This window comes from Sturnus vulgaris, chromosome 19 (genome assembly GCF_052056855.1).
Source record: "Sturnus vulgaris isolate bStuVul1 chromosome 19, bStuVul1.hap1, whole genome shotgun sequence".
Classification (NCBI taxonomy): Eukaryota; Metazoa; Chordata; class Aves; order Passeriformes; family Sturnidae; genus Sturnus; species Sturnus vulgaris.
In genome coordinates this window covers 4546328-4568206 of record NC_142261.1, presented here as the reverse complement: position 1 = coordinate 4568206, position 21879 = coordinate 4546328, and the positions used below count along the sequence as shown (strand labels likewise).

The 21879-nt window shown below is 43.8% G+C and overlaps 1 protein-coding gene across 1 annotated transcript in view; it reads right to left on the bottom strand.

Moving 5' to 3' along the window:
- GRK3 (G protein-coupled receptor kinase 3) overlaps positions 1-21879 on the bottom strand; it is a 59494-nt gene that overhangs the window by 26645 nt on the left and 10970 nt on the right. The window contains exons 2-6 of the mRNA XM_014874878.2: positions 19355-19431; positions 5238-5311; positions 2641-2742; positions 1821-1895; positions 817-878 (exon numbers count right to left, since the gene is read on the bottom strand). Coding sequence (XP_014730364.1) covers positions 817-878; positions 1821-1895; positions 2641-2742; positions 5238-5311; positions 19355-19431 — 390 coding nt within the window. The remainder of the gene's footprint in view (positions 1-816; positions 879-1820; positions 1896-2640; positions 2743-5237; positions 5312-19354; positions 19432-21879) is intronic.

Genomic DNA, 21879 nt, shown 5'->3' with positions numbered 1-21879 from the left:
TGTGTCCCCACATCTCTCCTGCACGGTTTTCAACCATTCAAATCTGGTTTTCAATTTTTAAACAGCCACGTTTGGAACTAACAAACATTTAAATTACATCAAGAGAAAGATAATTATAAGAAAATACAGGCAGCTTGATCTATGTTAATGAACCTCCATATACTCCAAGGAACATTTTAAACTCATTTTATCTTAAAATAGGGAAGACATCAGCAATACCACAGGCTTTGGGAAAAAATAATAAAATAGTTGCTTATTCCTACATGAATAATTAAGTATTTATTTTCAAAGTAAGAAATAATAGCTTTATGGAGGCATTTTTATAATTACCACAGAATGGCACCAAACCAGTTTAGAAAATGGATTTGGGTGTTCCTGGGTGAGCCTTCCAGAGCCAGACACAGGAGCAGGAAAGGGCTGCTCTGCTGAGCCAGACTTGTGCCTTCAATTCTTTATTACACCTTCATTTTGAGGGGCCCAGCCCCAAACCACCAGGACTGGGTCTCCCAGTCCCACACCAGAGATGGGCACCCACAGAACATCCCCAAAACCCCACTTGTGCCTTTTCACAGCCCAAACTCCAACCTCTCCCTGCTGTGACTGAGAAATCCCTCAGCTTTCCAGCTCTTCTACTCACACATCCTGACACTGATCAGGGTATCCCACACAGCTGGGCATTTACAAAGTTTCCTGATAAATTCCATTTGATTAACTGAGCATTAATACACATCTTTAGCCTTATTTACAGCAGTACTGAAAGGACTTGGCTTCCCACTACATTAGGAAGATAATTCAGGTAATATTCCATGTTCATACCTTTCCATAAATTTTTGAAATATTTTTCCTCGGAGACTATCACAAATTTCTTCTATATATGGCTAAAAAGGGTGAGGAAACACAATTAATATTTAAGCAGACAATAACTGGCTTTTTTTCAATCCCATCCATTACACAGAACTCTCATTGGCCCCACACAGCTCCTGGGTTGTCCTTAAGAAGCCTCAATGAAGCATTTTAGCTTTATTTGGCTTTTGGAATCTAAGCAGATGCCCTGAATTCAAACACAAAATATTTTCATGAGCTAGAAAAACCTTAAGGGGTGTGGGGGCAAAAAGGCTCTTCCTTCAAATGCATTTAAACAATAAATTGTCACCCTTGTGGAAACCAAACTTCCCAGAGCTGCTCCCTCATCTTTGTGGTGCTTCTCTCCTCTCTGTCCTTACTGAGAGATCAGCACCTTGAAATCACAGGTGACTTTTTCCAGGAAATCCCTCCCCTGGGTGTGTGATGGCCCGACCTCCCCCCAGTTAGTGCTGAGACATCACCCAGCACTGCAATCACCATTTTCCAGCTCATGGCAACAGCCAGAGCAGCTCAGGAGCACAAGAGACACCAGGCAAGGGCAACCTCCACGTTTTTTCAGCATATAAAAATACATCAGATTTAGATAAAAGTCACTTAAGCTTACAAACACCCCCACGATGGATAAGACAATTTCTCCACTGTTGCAGCTCAGTTCAACCTGACAGGATGAGCATCTTCCTGATGGAAAGTGATTTACTCTAAATCATTTAATGGCTTAAAATTACACAACTATAAAAATTCTTCTGTTCACACACCAAGGTATAGTTTGCTTTCCTAAAGGTGCTTGAAAATATTATAGATAAGAAGAGTAAATTGTAATTTTGACTTGAAAAAGCATTTCAATCCCACTTACAGCACAGAATATGCACCAGTCCCATTTATTCTGTCTCTTTAAACAGTATCTAAAAAGTCACTTTCTGTCAGAGGAGCTGAATGTTCAGACTGTGAAAGCTCACCTGGAAAAGGCTGGCTGGCACTTGTTTCTTGGCTAAATGTGTTTGTACATGATCTACAGCTTGTTTTGAGAAAGGCTTTTGGAAAAGAAAAAGGAAGATTTTAAGCAGTTGAAACTGTCAGGAGTTTCATTTCAGGTCACAGCACTGTTGTTCTTTCCCCCACATGGAAACACCAACCCCAAGGGGAATCAATAGGGCCTCCCACAGGTATATGAGAGTGAGTATTGTGTGAAACGTGCAGAATGATCCAGTAACAGGATTATTCCAAAGCAGAAAGGCAGGAGAGGGAAGCTGAGGAGGAGGAAGGTAAAAATCAAAGGGGGTGATGATCCTTCTTTAACAAATCCATGAAAAATCCCATTTACAGGGCACAGCTACAGAGCCAGAAACAGACATGGACTTTCTACTAATAAAATACTGCATTTTGTGGGGAAAAAGAAAAAAATAAAAGCTTAAACCCTCCACCCAGGGTACAACACCCTGCAAATCCCTCTTCCAAATGAGAGCACATGAAACTTTTAACAGATCAACGGGCCCAAACTTCAGCTGGAGGAAATTTTCAGTGACTTTAGCCACATCTCTATACACACACATTTATTTCATCCTTTTAAAAACAGACATTTAGTCTAAAGAAACACAGACCAGATAAACCTCCTGATACTTCCTTTGAGTGCCGCTACGCTTAATAAAAATTGCAGCACGGCACCAACGTTTACACCTCAAAAAAAAAAAAAAAAAAAAAAAAAAAAAAAAAAAAAAAAAAATCCTAGACTTCAGAGGGAAATGCTGCCAGGCAGGGGGAAAAGGGCAGGATACCCACGTGGGAACAGGAGAGCAGCTCCTTCATGATGTAGGTGTCGTAGATCTGGCGGCTCCGCGACAGCCGCTCCTCCTCCGAGTCCAGCTTCTCGTACTCCTTGATCTGCAGCACAAGCACCAAACATTTTCTTGTGATTTCTCACTCCTTGGGTCAAAACAGGACTTTGGCTGAAGTTTTAATTTATTGTTTTCCTTATGGATGAAAAATCACCTGCACCGGCACGGTTACAGCTGGGATTTCCCTTTAATATTGGAATTTTTCAGCCCTGGAACAGCTGCCCGGGGCACTGGTGGAATCCCCATCCCTGCAGGGGTTTAACAGGTTGTGGCACTTGGGGACATGCTCAGTGGTGGCCTTGGCAATGCTTGAGTGGACAGTGGGACATGATGGGCTGAAAGGGCTCTTCCAGCTCAAAAATTCCCTGATTCCTGGACCACAGCACATCAGGTACAGATGTCCAAGAAAGAATATAAAGAACATTTTAAAATGCTCACATAATTCAGCTATGCTGTGGATTTGAACCCTAAAGGTTGAAAGACAACCCTAAACCGGCTGAAAGACAGTTTTACAAAATTCATCAAGTTTCCTCAGGTGTGCTGTAGGAGATCAGCATATTCCAGGTGAAACAACAGCAACCCCAGATGGTTCATTTACAGAACAAAACCTGACAACCAGAACAAAAAGTTCACCGAGTCCAAGGGTCCTCTGGAGCATATTTAGGGAAAGAGTTCTTCCAGGAGTGACAATTTTTTAAAAAATATACAAGATCTTTAGGGGAAAGACTCAGCTCTGAGTTCCTGGACCTTCCCAGCATCAGCCTGTGAATTGCTGGGATCCACATACCTGGCAGTGAGCAGATCTGCTCTGTGCCACAGAATCCCAGGATTGCTTAGGGTGGGAAAAATCCTCCAAGATCACCGAGTTCAATTATCAAGAGACAAACTGGGACCAACCTACCTCTGGAGGTGGAACATTAATTAAACTCAGTATCTTTCTAGCTATACTCCTCTTGTTTGCTGACATGATAAAGGCACCAGTCCCACCCCAATTTGCCATCTGTGCTGCTTCCCCCTTGATACCAATTTATAATTAAAATGACTCAAAACGTCTTTGCCCAAGAAACACTTTTAATTAATGCAATGACACAAAATAATTAGCAGTACAGGAGGAAGCCTGATGGATATCTGATTGTCTTATTTGAGCACAACCTCCTATGCCTCAGTGTTTGGTTGTTAATGGACCCAACTCCCCAGCCAGTGCTGAGGGGTCTCAACAGAGCTCCCCAGAGATCAAAAGGATCTCCTCAAAAATTAGGATCAGAATGCATTTGTTTTCAAGTATTTCAAGTATTCTTTTTTTCCTTTCCCCCCCCCCCCTTTTTCATTTAATTTCTTTTCTCTTCCTTCTGAAACCGATCGGGATGAATCACTCATCCTGTTAAATGCCTGATCGTGACTCCAGCTGCAGTGATATGAAATCCCTGGAGTACAGAGCTCTTCTACATCAAGCAATTTTTAATGTAGCAATGTACTCAGATTATTCTATGTGTAATAAATGCAGCAAGTAAATCAAATATATAAAAAAAGGGAAAAGCTCCTGGATCCGGTATGTCACAGAGGAAAACACAATGAACCTCTCTTTAAATATCTTTAATGGGATTTTTCCAGAAGTACATGACAAAGCACTGAAATTCTTTTGAGGCAACACTTTGCTAATAACCTAAAAATACAATTTTGAATTGTTTCAGAGATAAAGAGGCAGCCAAAAATATCTTGCTAAATAATCTGGTACAACAGGCCTTTTCGGATTACTTATGACAGTGATATCTTCAGTGTATAAAGAGATGGAAAAAGATTCTTTATTGACAGCAAGTATCTGATCTGAGGGGGGGAATGGAGTCTTGCTGAGGACTGATCTCCAAACTGATACCAGTTGTTTGTGCTGATAGCAAGAAAAAAAGTTAAATTCTCAGCTCAAGAGTGAGGCAGCCAAGGTTATCCCAGCTCTAATGAACCCTGAGCATCAGGCATGGGCATTTCTGCCCTGAAATCAGCTCCTGGGAGAGGATTCACTGGGGGTTTGGTTTTATTCAGTGTCACAAATGTAACAGGGAAAAATGAATGGAGCCATGGAGCTCAGACAGTGCAGCAGCAGAAGCTGGGGAGGGTCAGGGCATCCCTTGGAATTATTGATGCTCTGGGACGTGCCCTGCTCAGTGCCTGTCAGCTCCTTCACAGAGTATCTCCTGACAAGGGACACAACTCATCCATCCAAAGCCACCTCTCGTGTCCCCTCTGCAGCCCTGTCACAGCAGCTCCTGAAATATGTGAGCAGCTCCCACCCCACATCCCTCCACAGTCCCCTCCAGCTGTACCTTGCTGCCTCTCCTACAGGTGAAAAAGGCTGCTGGGAAAGATCTGAAGGGTTTCAGTGTCACCCCCAACCCCAGGAATATCATCCCAGATCCTTTTCTACCAGTCCACACTGCTTCACATCATGGATCCTGTCCTTTCCTCTCAGCATTCCCTGATGGAGCAGGAGAGTCTCCCTCAGCCTCACCACCTGCACAGCCCCAAAGCTCCATCACCAGCACTTACCTCTTCATAGAACTTCAGCTGAGGGACAGCTTCATCGATCTCATTCATGCAATAGTCTTTAAAGAGCAAAAATCCTGGAAGGAAAAACAGAAAATCAGAAAAGCTTGTCTCATTACACTGGTGACTTGTAAAAAGGCTCATGAAACCACCTGAGTTCCACCACAGGCTGGGTAAATCTGTGTGAGCATCCCCAGTTGCCAAGGTTTAGGATTCTGATTCCCATTTCCAGCACAAAAGGATCCCAAGCCTGCCTCCCCTCCCACAGGTGTATTAAGCCCATTACTGCTTCCACCTGCTGAGGATTTTATGAGGCATTTCCATAATGCATCAAAATATCCTGTTCCTCTTCAGACCACATTTTCTTCCTGTTTTCCCCCCCTGTAAAAACGAGACACTATTCACGTTTTGGGTTGTTTTTTTTGTAAGAGATTTACCTACATTTCACTGATGAAGCACAACCTCTCCTGCACTCTCATTTCAGAATTACCGGTTCATGTTACCTCTAATGGGTTTTATTGCTCAATAAATTACATCAGGGTCTTTACAGTTCCTTTGCAAGTAATTTAGAGCATGACCCTGGCAGGCTGCAGATGAGAATCTCCCATTAGGAGAATTTTAATGCACTGTTCACAAGCCTCATCCCATGGAAGCACTGTCTTTCTCTGCCTCTGAGCTGGCACCTGCTACCCTGGAATTCCACACAGGAATCTGTGTCACAAATGTCCCCATCACTGCCAAATGCACCCAAAGTCCCCAATCTCCTCAGCCAGACCGTGCACCTCCACCTCTCCTTGCCAGCCTGGCTTTTTGAGGACAAAAAGTGAAATTTTGGGAGCTGACTCAAATTCCTTATTTCCCACATGATGGAACCAGCAGCAGCACGGAGCAGAATCCTGCTGAATGGACTGAACTTTTCTAGGACAATGAACCAAAGATTGGGTAATTAAGAGACTAAAGAGTGGCACAAACAGCACTGAATGCAGTGAAAGAAAAATCCCTGGCTTGGTCCCAGCTCCTGGCTGGAACCCAAAAAAACCCACAAACAACAAAAAAACACAACAATAAACCACAAAGACAACTGTGGGAGGAGTGTGAAAATATACCAACACACATTTCCAGCAAGACCACGCCAAACATTCCAGCCCTGCTTAGTATTTTCCAAACTTTTTAAATTTAATTATGGCAGAGAAAGAAGAGGTTCCCAGGCCCATGGCACAGGGAACAATCAGAGGCTTATGCAGCCACAGGACACGGGCTGCTCCTCCCCGAGGCCCCTTGGCACTGCACTGCAAAAACCCAGATATACCCAAAATATACAAAATATATCCAGATATACCCCAAATATACAGACTGAGAGCTGGGGCTGTTCAGCCTGGGGAAGAAAAGGTTGTGTGGAATCCTCACAGCACCTTCCAGGACCGAAGGGACTACAAGAAATCTGGAGAGGGATTTTGTATCAGGAATTCGAGTGGCAGGACAAGGGGGAATGACTTCAGACTGAAAGGGAAATTCAGGTGACATCTATGGAAGAAATCATTGCCTGTGAGGGTGCTGAGGCCCTGCACAGGTTGCCCAGAGAAACTGGAGCTGTTCCCACCCCTGCAAGTGTCCAAGGGCAGGTTGGACAGGGCTTGGAGCAGCCTGGGATAATAGAAGCTGTTCCTACCCATGGCACTGGATGATCTTTAAGGTCCTCTCCAACCCAAACCATTCAGTGATTCTATGATTCAGACAAATCCAATTAGAGCCTAATGTTCCCCAGACTGGAATTGTTTCTGTTTCGACCTCCCATTCTATCAGCAGACCCTGCACTTCCCCTGCAGCACAAAGGAAATCTCCTCCTTTACTGCTGCTCTTGGATTGAGTGAAAAATGATCAGCCAGAAACTGCAGCTCTCACATAATGGCACAACGAAGTGACAGATGCAGCACTCAGTAAGTGACAGGAGTTTTAAGAAGTTCAGGGAGAGCTGACGAGGAGCACAATAAGCACAGTTAACAGCACACAGAAAAATAAGCCCAGGAACAGAAAGCAGGAATTAATAAAATGATAGCGTTAAGTAACAGCTAAAAAGAACCAGCAATTATTTATGAAATAAAGATGCTGACAGCTTTGGCTTTAAAGATTCCTTCTGCTATAACTATATAATTTCTGCAACAACCAGATCACTGGTTGTTAAGGGAATGGAAAAATATTTTTTAAGAGCTTCTGGTAACACCAAAGTGATGGATGATATCAATAATACACACACAGAGTGCAAGGCAGCACCCAGCTCCTCTGGGCTCCCACCTTCCTCCTTCCCAGTCTCTGCACAATCATTTTCCCCTTTATCTTTGTATGGACAATCCTAAGACAAATTCACCATTAATTGCACTGACTCTAATCACCAAGGCAAAATGTATTTCAAGGAGGGGTGAAGGCCACCTTTGAGGTTTGCAGTGTTCACCAGAGGCTCCCAAGCAGGGATGGGGTGGTGGGGAGAGCAGATTCAGGTCAGGCAGCTCACCCAAAATCCCAGGTATTCCCAGAGCTCATCCCCAGCTGGACAATGTCCCTGTCACAAGCTTGGAGGGTACAAGGAGGGGAACTAAGTTAACCCATCTCTTTGAAACAGAACATGAATGTTTGTTTCAGAATTTATTTCAGACAATTATGTTTTTCTAGCATGACCACAGCAATTTTGCATGAAATCCTGACTCTCATCAATGCTATCCCTCCACCCTTGGTTTTTGCCTCCAGAATTCAGCCCTTCCCACAATCAAAGAACAGGAATGCTGCTGGTGACCAGCCACACACTCCAGACCCCTCATCACGTTTGTGGGCCCCACTGGACCCTCTCCAGGAGCTCCTTGTCTTTCTTGAACAGCAGAGACCAGAATTGAACACCACAGCCCAGATGTGGCCTCACTAGGGTTACTCATCAGAATTAAAGCCACCTTCTCATCATTTTCCATTTCCGTGGCATTTTCCTGCCCTGCTCCCAGGCTGTGGCTCTGCCAACATCTCCCCAGGACAGCAGCCACAGCCACAGGGGCCAGCACTGGCCTCTGCCTCCTCCAGCATTCTAAAGGTCACCTGCAGCCACAACACCACCTCTTCATCCCTGTCAATTAGCTGAGAGCACAGAATAATAAATAAAATAAAATAAAATAGAACAACAACGAGGAAGTCCATCATAAAACACTTGGAGGAAACTGCTTATCTAATTCTAACTGGAATTTTATGAGCATCTGATTCAAGTAACCTTTTAACAGGAGTAAATAAAAATCTTATTAAAGCAAACAGGAGTGACTAGGTGAGAGAGCAGAGCTAAAAATAGCCATGTTTAGCCCCAATACAAGCGTTCACAATGTCACTGATTGAAAGGAAGCTGCATCTATTTACAGCAGGCCTGAACATGGTCCAAAACGCTGATGTAGCCGCTTTCTAGTAGGCAAAATAGCAAATTAGAGAACAAAAATATCAAGCTGTTTCCAAATCCTCCCGAAACGTGCTGTGTATAAATACAGAATCCTGACAAACAAAGCAGCAGTGACATCTGCACCAGACACAGGCTCCTTCCCTGGGCAGGAAAAGCTTTGGGAATGTGGGATGGTGCTCTGCAAAGTCTGCAACACAGGGTCTGCCCCTGCTTAGGGCACTTGAAGGTCTCCAATCTCAGTCACTCCAAGATGTCTCTCCTGATCTTTCTTTCTTTGGTGAACTTGGACAAGAGCAAGAAGCCATGACCAGAGGGACACTCACGTCCTGCTCTCTGCACCTCCCTGCTGCCAGGGAACAGGGACAGGACGAGAGGAAACAGCCCCAAGATGTGCCAGGGGAGGGTCAGGCTGGACATCAGGAGCAATTTCTTCCCAGAAAGGGTGGTCAGGCTTTGGAAGGGGCTTCCTGGGCAAGGTTTGGATTCCCCATCCCTGGAGGTATCCAAGGAATTCCTGGATGTGGCACTCAGTGCTCTGGACTCGATATTCTTGGAGGGATTTCCTGACCCAAGTGATTTTGGGATTCTGGGGCATCTCCTCCCCGGAAATGTCTCTTATGTAGCAGTGCCACAGGCCAGCAGAGCTCAGCCACCACACCACGGTGACATTACAGCACAGCTGGGCTTTAAATCCAGCTGTGGGTGTGTTCACCCTCCTGAAATAGCCTCAGTGACCTTCAGATCCACCAGTACCAAGAACAGATCTGGGTCATAGACACAAACACTGGGACAAAGTCTACTATGAAACCAAAACCACATAAAAACTGTGATTCCTACCAGCCTGCAATTGTCACAGAACACCAGGCCAGGCTCAGACTCCTCATCTGTGCAGTGCCCACACAGAGCTGCTACAGCACAGAGAAATTCAGGCCACCTAAGACCTCCAGAACTGAGAGAACCACCAATTTCCCTCTCCAGGAACAAAGATTACCAGGAAAAACTGTGTAGGAATTGTGCTCTGGCAAGTTCCAAAGCCACAAAAATCCTCCCAGCACAGAAAGCACCACACATTCCACTACTTTTCTTTCCCTAATGTGTTCTTTCCTAATTAAACCTAATGTTCGTTCACTTTGCATTAAAAATGATACATTATAACAGACTGAAACAGAAAGCAGGGGAAAAGAACAAACTGTATTTCATGAGGACATGCAACCAATGGTGAGAAGCACAGAACAATTTCCCCAGAACAGAACCAAACTGAGCTCAAAATTAGGCTGCAAGTTGCCAGGTAGCTTGGTTAATGACGTCTAGAAATCATTCTATGAAAATAAGCTTCGGCTAAAAGGTTTTAAGGGTCGTCAAAATAAAAACTTCTTATTTCCAGGCGTATTTTACAATAGCTTTTCACCCAGGGAAATCATTGTTCAAGCTTGGTCAGCCCTCTTTCTAAACACCAGACTCGTGCATGCCTGGAATTCCTGCAGGGAGAGCAGCAGGAGAGCTGAGCTGCTCCTCCAGCACTGGGGACACAATGGAGGGGAATTCACAAATTCTGTGTCAAACCTCAAAAGCTTGAGCCTGACACAGGTAGAGCATCTCAATCAGTGAATAAACAGAATTACTGAAAGCACTCAATTATCCTTATTTAGGTTTCCCAGAGAAGCTGTGGCTGCCCCATCCCTGGAAATGTCCCAGGACTTGCAGCAATCTGGGATAGTGGAAGGTGGAACTGGATGAGCTTTAAGGTCCCTTCCAACCCAAAGCACTCAGGGATTCTGTGAATATCCTCATGAAATAATAGCTCTGAATACTGAACATGTGATAAATCATTTTTTAAAGCCATGGAGAGAAAATAAAAGAGAAAACTTATCTCTGAACCATATTTACCAAGTATCTTTCATATTCTGGTCTCCCTTAACATGCAAATTCCAGCTAACTGAAGTCAAGCATCAAAAGCATTCAACATATCAAAGGTGAAAGAAAAAAAGAGGGTTTTACACCAGAAAAATCTCCTCTAAAAGATGGAGGAGTAAAAACACTAAACAGAAATACACAAAAAGATTCTAATTTTTAAAAGGACCACTGAACACAGAATCATTTCATTTCAATCAGCTTTTACAAAGAATGTGATTAAATTCCTTCACTAAATCTCATCAAAGAATACACAGCACTTGAGGTTTTCATTTTTCTTCACTTGTAAATAGAAGAAACTCCCACCCCTTTGGAACTGGTAATAGAATGTACCAGCAAGCTAAGAGCAAGCCAACAACCAGGAGCAGCTTAAAAACCTCATGGTGCTAGATTGGGTTTTATTGTCTCTGTTCTTTCCCCACATCACAATTCAGATCCTACCAAGGACATGAAAATCGTTATTTTCCTGACCAGTATTTTTCCATTATAAAATTTTAAAATTAATTACATAATACAAGCCAATATCCCTTTATTACTGAGAAACACACTTTTCCTTCTGCCCTGCTCCAAGCTATGAATTTCACTGTTACCAATTACTGAACACACAAATTCCACTGGGAGCTGCCAGCTCTGCTCCTCAGGAAGGGCATAGATCCAGGTGTGGTTTTTAGTGGGAGCAAGGTGACAGGATCATTTGATGAAAACATGGAGTAATTCCACAACAGAAGGCTGTTCTCAAGCCCCTGGTGCCAGTATTTGCCTCAGCAAGCTCTGCTCAGTATCTGAACCACTGTGAGCAGCCAAATTGTTCAGCCAGAGCATCGAGGAACTGTTGTGCTGTGGTCAAAATCAAAACACAAAGCCAGCAGCACTCAGTCAGTAAATAGCCACAGCACTTAGGTAAAGAGCAGCAAAACCACTAAAACAACAGTGACAGAGCCCAGCTGATTCTCCTACAGGAATTTCTGAGTCTTCCTCTGGTTCATTGTGAGAAAGCTGCTGTGAGCTGGAGGCTCAGAAACAGATGGTTCTGCTGCTCTTCCTCTTTTAATCACAGAAATCATGGGTAGAAGTATCTAGAAACATTAAGAAACTGGTTTGCATGTTTCTGACCCCACCTACCCAACCTCCATGGACACAGGTGACAGCAGGATGTCACACAGGACACTGTCAGGGAAGAGGGTTTGCCAGGTGTATTGCCCACATTCTTTTATAGGACAGATGTTGGTATGGACCAATAAAAGCATCTGGAAATGGGGTAATTAACAGCTAGAGCTCTCCAGCTCCTCTGCTCTGCAATTCTGACCACTCTATCCTTTAAATGTACTGCTCAAAGTGAGAACACTTAATAGCTCCAGCAATTTAGATTCTGCTGACTGGTGCTGGTTCTGAGTGCTTTCCTGTTACTTCTGAGTGATCCCACTGATGGGAATTAGCAGCACTGGCAGGCCCAGAGAATCTGCTTTATTAGTAATACACAGCCATGCAGGTAAAACTCATTAAAGCTGTTACTCTGCCACCTTACAGACATGGCAAACCAACATTTCCCTATTTCACAGTAGTGTTCAGAGGCTTAATTAACTGTGAACTGTTTCAACACACATTGATAAAAACTCCATGGGAGTGCAACTGTTTTGGATTGACTGAGGAATTGCTGGGTGGGAAGAAGTGGGAATTAGGATTAGGGAATTGGTGGTGCACAAGGAAAAGGTTCCACCAGGAACAGGCAAAGAAAGCCCAGGTGAGGACAAGCAGAGAGGAAACACCACCTTTGGGATGGAAGCCACTTTGCTCAGTATTAATCACAGAATATCCAGAGCTGGCAGGGACCCAGAGGATCATCACCCAACTCCTGGCCCTGCAGGACACCCCAACAATCCCACCCTGGGCATCCCTGGGAGCATTGTCCAGATGCTCCTGGAGCTCTGGCTGCCTTTGGGGAAGAACTTTTTCCTGATATCCAACCTAAACCTCCCTCACATACGTTTAAGCCACGGCAAAGAGTCAGGAAGAGGCTGGAGAGAGCAGAACCAACAACCCAGGGCCCCTCAGATCCAAAAGGAATGAATTTTCCTACAGGCTTCCAGGGGAAAACCAAACACACCCTTGGCAGGTGCACAGCAGGGCAGGTGTTTGTGTTTGTTCTCTGGAAGCTTCTTCCCTGGAAACATCCAAGGCAAATGTCATGCAAATAATCTCTCATTTGTTCTCTCTATTACACAGTGATCTTCCTTAACACTCTCTTCTTCACTCCTATGATACTACTTCAGTTCTAAATTGCCAGTTTCCCTGGAATTCTTGATAATTGAACCCCCAAACCATATAATTGCACGGCTTTGCTGAGATAAAGACTTTCTCCCCATGCCTTATATCTTCCAGGAACTGCACTGCATATAAATGCTAATCTACCAGGATGTGTACATTATCCATCATGGGATGCTCCAGATGATAGGGTATATATTTTTCCTATTTTAAAGCTCAGATATAATCTGCAGCTCCCCTGGGAAATCACACAACTCAGCATCTTCAACCCCCCCCACAAAGGCAGGCAGGGGGATCAGGCTGCAGCCCAACAAAGAAATGCTCAATTATTTATCATCAAAAGAAAATCCAAAATGAATACATGCATTTTGATAGTGCCTTTGGATACTCTTCATCCCTGACACCAAGACAGACAACTCCAATGCACATAAAATCTACAGCAGGAGCTTCAGCAACACCCCTCGACACAATCTTCAATGTAATTCATGCCAAGTATCATTTTATTTTACCACAAAACAAGAGGGTGTTGAAAGAAATGCAGCTTCCAGTAACACTGAAATTATGACATAATAAAGAGATCTTAAATCTAACACTCATTTGGTGAAAAACACTGCAAACAGAAAAACAGACCAACTTTTAGAAGGCTCAGAGCACGGATTTTCTCTTTCACTGTCCCCCCCACCCCCGTTTGGTACAAGCAGAGAATCGTGTGAGGAGCAGATCCCCTGTGAAATCTCTCACATTAACGGTTTCTGTTTCAGTTTACAGCCACACAGTTTCTGATGTCTCCTTGTGGTTTGGGTTCTGGGTTGTTTTTAACTGATCACAGAAGAGTGCAAGGACAGAAGAGCTTCCACAGTCCCTGAGAACCTCCTGCAGCCTGTCCACAACCCACGTCCCAGGCTGATCTTGTGCTGAAAACTAGAAATACCACGAGAAAGAAGAAGATCACTCCTCAAACAGCATTTGAAATGTCTTTTTTTTTTTTTTTTTGTTCGGAAGGCAACTTCCTAATTTTGGTAGTGACTACTTCTGTGTGGTGGCTGCCAGGTCAGAACCAGAACCTCAGAAAAAAAAAACAAAAAAAACAACACTTTGAAGAAATAACCTGTGCCCTGCTTTTACAAAAAAATCTACCCAGTAATGATGTCCCTGCTACTTGGCTGCACATTATTTAACATCAAGGTACCAGAATAGAGCAAAATTACCACAGTGCTCATGATACATCTCAGAAAAGTCATCCCTGCTCACTTCAAAGCCAAAAACTCAGGTGCTTTTCTTTACTCCCAACCAAGTTTTATAGCCTTCATTGTTATTTCCTCAGAGGACTATTTAATTAGTCCAGAATGCCAACAGCACATAGATCTTCTGCTTAAATTAAACAATAGCTTAAATAATGCTCTAGGGAGTCACTTTTCCCAGCCTGTTATTTTTAGGCAGCTCAGGGAGTGCGGTGCCAGCAGAAAGAGGAAGAGCAAGAATGTTTTTCTCAACAGATTTTAACTCCTATCTAATGATTAGCACCAAAGCTCTGAAATAATGAAATATGAGTCCATAACTAGAGAAAGAACCAACAGAAAGCACAATTCTGTTGCTGGCATCAAAATGCCCCCTCCAAAAAAAAACCAAAAAACCTGCTGCAGCTGTTCTCATCCTAGTTTTGGTTGGGGTTTTTTTTAACAGAATGTTGTCCCTGACCAAGCAGGAGGAAACAGCAGCCAGCAGGGTCAGTTTGAGAACATTTCCCTCAGACTGTGGAGGGCAGGCACAAAAATCCCTGTGCAGAAGGAGCTAAAAAAGAGACCAAATGCTCTGGAAGCTCAGCTGAGGAGCTACAGAAGGAAAATGATCCACGCTGAGCTGGATCAGGAAAAGGGGAGCAAGGAAGGGGCTGAGAGCCCCCACAAGCCCCCGTGGGTTGGAACCAGCCCCGATGCAGATGGCAAAATACTTCCCCCCCACTGGGAAAACCTCCAGCTTGGAGCTGGTTGAGGAGGATATGGAAGACAGTGGAATGAATCACCCCAGAAAGATCATCCCTCACTCTGCGAAAGTGCACGGTAAATAACGAAAAAAAGAAGGTCTGTAACTTCTTACGTCAACTGCAAGTTGTTTTAATTAGTTCTATTTCATGAAAATAAAACTGAGCCACCTTCAGGGGGGAAAAAAAATTCAAGTTACTTCCTAGGCAAGGTGAAAAACCTACACTGCAGCAAGAGCAGCTGCTGAAACAGCTAAAATATGTCCTGTTCTCATCCTTCCCCCAGAGCCAGACCCAACGGCTCTGCAAGAGATGAGAAACTGAGATGGGTGTGAAGGAACTGCCACGTCCCACCAGCTTCAGGAGATGACAACAGCCTGTGTGCCTTCACAAGGGTCTCCAGCAGTCAAACCAAGGCTGAACCTAAGCCAGGTATGGAGCTGTAGGATGCTTTAACATCCCATCCCAGGATTTCTAACCCAGCTTCATTCCCTGCCTTGCAGTTTGTCTGAAAGCCCAGAGTCACACATGAGAATCACTGAACCATAACTGGCAGCAAGTTTGCTCCAAAGTATTTAATAACCAGGATAATCCTGGTCTAAAGCAATATTATGATCTCATTGATTCCCTTGGAAGCCTTGGCTGCAGCAGACTCTGATTTTCTCATTTCCCACATGCCCAAAGACACTTGGGGTCTCTCCAAGTGTCCCCACCAAACAGGCCAAGGGAACACAGTGAAGACTCCACGTGCAATTTCAGCACAGTTGTGAAGCAGAGTGGATTCCACGTGAAAATTATGAATATTGGGATATCAGAGTTATAGAATGGTTTTGTTTGAAGGGACCTTAGAGCCCATCTCATTCCACCCCCTGCCACAGGCAGGGACACCTTCCACCAGCCCAGGCTGCTCCTAGCCCTGCCCAACCCAGATTTGAACACTTCTGAAACCTCTCAAAACCCCTCTTTTTTTTTTTTTTTTCTAAAGAAAACTCATAATCTGGTGTTGTAGCAAACAGGATGTGGTAAAAGAAAAGCAGCTAAGGTGGTTACGCACTCGGCTTTGAGACAGGCTGTACTTCCCCAAGAGGCTTCTGCTGTGGAGGAAGCAGCTCATGAAGGAACAGCCGGCTGGGCTGGGCTGCCAGAGCGATCTTCTGGGTGCTTCTGTCAGCTCCATGTCCTCTGACTCACCAGGACATTCTTAGAGAGCTGGAGATCGTTCTGGAGCATCACTCAGGGGGCAAACAGCAGTGCCAGCACCAAGGCATGAGTGCAGCTTGTTTGCCTTCCTGAGGGAAGAGATGCAAATAGGGGACAGGCTTGTTTATGCAAATCTGGTGGAGCCTCCGGGCCATTTTCATCCCTGATGAGCTTCCTGCTCTTATCCTGATCATAAAGGTTTTGGTTTCCAAGCCAGAGCTGTCCCTGGGACTCCCTGCAGTTGCACACCTGGCAGGAAAGGAATTTGGGCCAACCTTTGGCAGTGGGACCAGGAAAGCACTGACCCTAAAATGATTTTTAGGGCTCACTAAGAATAAACACTTGCAGATGATGAGACCAGCACCATAATTAGACACATTCATAGGGCAACATCCACAGGAACGACTCCACACTGACATCAGAGCCCTTATATCAGACAGCTGATCAAAGCCTGGGTTTACATTTAAAAGAATACTGAAAAACAGACAAAAACCAACAAAAACAGTGACCTGGAGCTGTGAGGAATAAATTAGGTCTGGAGGAAAAAAAAATAAAATAAAATAGTTCTCATCTAGAGCAGTTACCAAGGAAAAACTCGGTGCTGTTTTATAGTCGGTGTGTAAGGATAGAGCAGGGACTGCTGGATGGCTCCTCAGCTGAGGGAAAAACAGGGATGATCCAGCAGGATTTCTGGAAATCCAGGCTCAGGAGACTCCTGGGAGCAGGAGGAGCCTCCCCTGGGTCCCCCCACCCAGGACCTGCCCCACCTGTGGTCTCACCGCATCCCCCCCAGACAAAGAGATAACCAGGAGAACAAAAAGGTGATTAGAGTTTTAATTACCTCCCCATACTTCTTCTCACAGCCTTTTGCATAACGCTTGCCTAAACTGCAGGTACTTTACCACAAGCAATTATGCTAATGTCTGGAAACAGAGCTAATTGAGTGGCAAAGAACAGGCTAGAAAACGCAATCAAATTTAAATGAACAACCACAGTAAGGAAATACCGTATTTTCCAGCGTGCTGCAAAGTCTGCTGTTAAAAACGGTCGTGTTTAGCTTTAATTTTTTATTTTTTTTTAATTCCATTCTAAATCCTATTTCAGCTTCAGAATTAACTGAAACTCCTGCACAGCAGTCACAGAACTGCTCCTCATTTCTAGGTAATCCAGGGGCAAGTCCTGCTCTGACTGTACCCGGGGAGAGGATGAGGAAACCTCTCCTCTGTGCATAGAAACTAAAATGTTAATGAAACTGGCTCTAAAATTCCAGATTTAATGGCTACTACCAACATGGGGAAAAAAAGAGAAAGATCTAATCCTTCCAAGGTTCCAGTTACCTAAGTGTAATTGCTGTAACTTATCAAAATAACTGCAGCAGTCCTCACTGTAACAGGTAATGAAAAGTATTCAATTACATAAATAGAAATATCCATTACATAGAGGATGGTCTGTTTGACTTCTCTTTTTATAGAGAGAAAAAAAAAAAAAAAAAAAAAAAAGGACTTCTTCATTTCACTGCCCCCAAAGAGACTCAGTTGAAGTCAGGCTGTGTTTGGTTGCTTAAAATTCCGCTTATTTTGCAACTGCCAGGCTACAGCAAAATATTAATGATTCAGCACAGGCATCGGAGCTGAAGCACACACTGAGGTGTCAGTACAAGTAAACAAGGTATCTGTGCATTTACATGGCAAAAGTTTTGGCCACAATAAAAAGTCAATCGTTTTAGGCACAAGTACAGACCATACTCCAATTGTTGAAACACTGAAAAGCTCCCCAAGACTTCCAATGGCTCTGAGACCCATTAATGACACTCTGAGACACAGGAACATTGATTATTTTAATCTGGCAATACCTAAAACTCGCACTCCAGTGAGCTGCACACTGCCAGGCACACAGGAAGGTTGTGGGGTATTTCTGCTCCAGCCAGAAGGGAGGCCAGTGAAAATTCAACCAGCCCAAAGATGCCTCCACTGCATCACTTTTCCTGGGAAACCAGGCACTTTGTTCACTACAAAGTTTCATTTCAGACAGGAATAAAACCACTGACCTCCTCAAGATGTCCCAGCCAATTCCCCATTTTCCAAGACAGGAGCAGCTGTGCTATCCCAGCCAACTCACTCCTGAAATGGGCTGGACAAAGATCCCAAAAACCTCTCATGAAATCCACTCCCTGCTTTATTACCACTATTATTACTACCACTAAAATTTTAAATTTTATTCATATCCAGATTTTTTTTTTTTTCATTGACACATTAAAACTCTGGAAAATGGACTCAACTCATCATTTCTGCAACAGCCTTTCTGGTTTTGAATCATGTTCAACCTCACTTCTCCCTTCCACTGCCCACATCACACCCTATTTCAATACTTCCCTGTAGGTCAGATTTAACAGACTGCTCAGCAAGGTCTGTGCTCGTTCCCACTGCTCTTTCCTGGACTCTCCCCAGCAGGTCCATGTATATTTTTTTAATCCACTGCCAGGATGGACATAACATTCTGCCAGAAGAGGATTATTTCACATGCCTCACTGGCTACAACACTCATTTTATATTTAGTCGTGTGATCCAGCTGAGCCAAGGCAGCCCAGGGCTGGCTGTCACAGCCAAGTCCCTGCTCCAGGGTCCCCAGGCTGTGGCTGTGTGATTGCTCTGGCACAGGTGGAGAGGCAGGACACTGCTGGATTTCCCTTGGAGCACTGCATTTCCCCCCTCTCCTGCTTTATGGGGCTTTTGTCCTTGTCCTCGGTGTGTCACAGCAGAGCACAGAGGCTCTTCTCTGCAGCATTCAATTAACTGAACACTGATCTCTGATGTTCCCACTTCCTGGATCCACCTTTCCATGGAATACTGATTAACTGCTCCACAATTCCATTTTCCCAGCAGTTTCACCCCCTGCAAACAGCAGATTCACCCTGTGTTGTGCTGGTTTTGCTCACAACACAGGGTCAAGACAACACATCTGGGATCTTTTCTCCTGCTCCCTTATCAACAGGCTCATTACCTCTGCAAAGAAAAAAAAAGTTTAACTGATGTGACACATTACATTGTTGACAAGCCCATACCAAGTAATATCATTTTCTCCTCGATGTTTCCAAATAATTTAATTATTTTCCCTGTAGTTTTCCAGAACCTGAAGTTGACAGATTGCCTTGCTTGGTCTTCTTCCCTTTCACAGCATTTCATCTTCTTGAAGACCTTTGTTTCACTAAGTCCTGTCCACCCTCCAGTGTCCTTCAGAAAATCTACAGCACTGACTTCTCAGCAGGCACCACAGAAAAATGTAAAAACCAAACAGATCTTGAAAATATCTACACAAGTAGCATTTTATTGAGACACGACTTACCAATTTTCTGATGAAAGATCTTGTCGAAGGTTAATTCACCCCTTTCCTCGAGGTATTTCTGCATAACACTGCGGATACTGGAAGAAAAAAAAAAGAGGAAAAAAAAGAAAAAGCAGGGTTACTTGAAATTGCCACTTCCCAGGGGACAGCCTGGTCACCACTTTATTCCTGTCTCAGCTTTAGCTTGCACAGTAAAATAACTGCACAAGTCACCCCGAGCTGGGATCAGCCACACAAGGAGCCAACAGCAGCTCCATTAGGCCCTGCTTGGCTGCAGTGCACTTAACATCTACTTTGCCTAATTTATAATGTCACAATCACTCACTTAAACCACATTAACAAAGATTTCCTTTATTTGTCAAGTAACCTCAATATTCATTGTAATATAATGCCCATAAAAATTTCATACGGGCAACAATACAAGAATATAAATCTTAAAATCAATGAAGGCCAGCAGTGCTGGGCCTTGGTAAAGCAGCTCTATTGTCACAGTATGGAGTCAAAATTCCACCAGACTTTCTCTGTTTCCAATTTTAAAATCGATCATTTCCATACATGCTATTTATCACTATAATTATACTACTTATTATTATAATTATACTATTTATTATTATAAAAATAACCTTGAACAAAGTACTCATGCTCTAAACAAGGCCATTAAATATCACTCATATTTCTGCAGTAGCAAGACTGAGCAGCTAAGCCTTGCTGACCTCAGGGATGTCCCCTCTGGTGTGCTCACAAGGACCTCATCATTAAAATTCTGAGAAGCCTCCCAAATACTGACAAACATCTCCATGAAGGGAGGAAAGTATCCACACTCCTCCTCAGAGGAGGACCTGAGGCACGAAGTCTGAATGACTTGACCAGAAAAAATATAATAAATAATGTTTTATTTATATAATATATATATATATATATAAAGCCAAGGACTTTGCTGGAAGGCCCTAAACTCCCATGTAGGAAAATATCCTATAAATACTTTTCTGTGTATCTCCAAGTCCCATATGGAACACGGATCTCTGAACAGTGTGAGAGCTCTGGAGGCCAACCACAACATCAAGTCAGACAAGAACTGGGAGGGCTGAACACTGTTAATCAGGTTTCAGATTATAAATTATTCAGTGACGAACTTGCTGTTTATTTGTTCATTAAGAACTGGGTCTGCCCTCTGTGTATTTTAACAATCTAAACAAAATACTGATTTTAAATGAAGAGGGAGCAGTAAATAAGAGACTGTGGAATCACAGAATGGTTTGGATTGGAAGGGATCTTAAAGAATACCTTGTTCCCTTGTCCCCGCCATGGGCTGGGACACCTTCCACTACCCCAGGCTGCTCCAAGCATCATCCAACCTGGTCTTGGACAATTCCAGGGATGGGACAGCCACAGCTTCTCTGTGCCAGGGAATCACCACCCTCACAGGGAACAAGTTCTCCCTAAAATCCAACCCAAGTATTTTGCCAACCAGACCTTCCCCTCTTCCCTCTGTGCTTACAGAGGACCCAGAGGAGATGAACAAGCCTGGCACAAGTTCCCAGAGCCCACAGCTCCCCCTCCACCATCCCGTTCCCACTGACCACCAGACCAGCAGTAACAGAATAAGCCTTTTTCATAATAATCATAATAATAATAATGACATCAAGAAAGCTTTCCTCTGCTCCAACGAGTGCACTGCAAGAAATTACATCAACACATCTTCAGCCTAGACAATGGGAGAAGATAATGAAAATTGAACGTGTGACTGAAGTGCCCAGGAAAACAGGGATTGTGTAAGGAGCAAACCTCTCCAGCGCCTCCTCCTCTGCTGACATCCCGTACTTCTGGTCTGATGGATAACGTCAAAGGAACAAAATGTCTTTTGCAGCCACAGAAACTGAACAAATCTGTAAAATGATCACAGGCATCGGGAGCCTGTGCTCCATTCCAGCTCCTCAACACTTAGACTCCTCTAAAATCACTGCTACTTATCCATACGAATAAATAGGAATAAATTCCATGGAGTGGATTATGACTATCTAGAATAATCACCTCCTAATTCTCACATGGAAGTTACAGGTAGAAATCCTCTGGAGTTCAAAGAATTGAAGCAGAGTCCACGTATCCTTCAGAAGGATGGAAAATTTTTAAATGGAGCTTAGCACATTCCACCAACAGGAAGAAAGGTTCCCACTCTGCTTTAGTCTATTGACTCATTAGTTGCCCTCCACGTAAACAATCTGGGATTAAAAGCTGCATTTCACAGAAATGCAGCCATTTCTGAAAAGCTTTCCCTGGCCAGAGATGCCATCAGCACAAACCACGCACTAATGCAAGAAGTGGCCGTTTCTGCACGGGTTCATCTCAGTTCACAGCATGATCCACCTTAATAGCAGCACTCACAAGGAGCAGAAACAAAAGTTGGCTAAAAACAAAATCCAGGGAGACTTCAGAAACAAAAGCACATCCAACTGGACTGCAACAAAACCTTTTGTTCATATATTTTTTCACTTCAAAGAGGAAGAAAGCAGCAAACAACAAAAAAT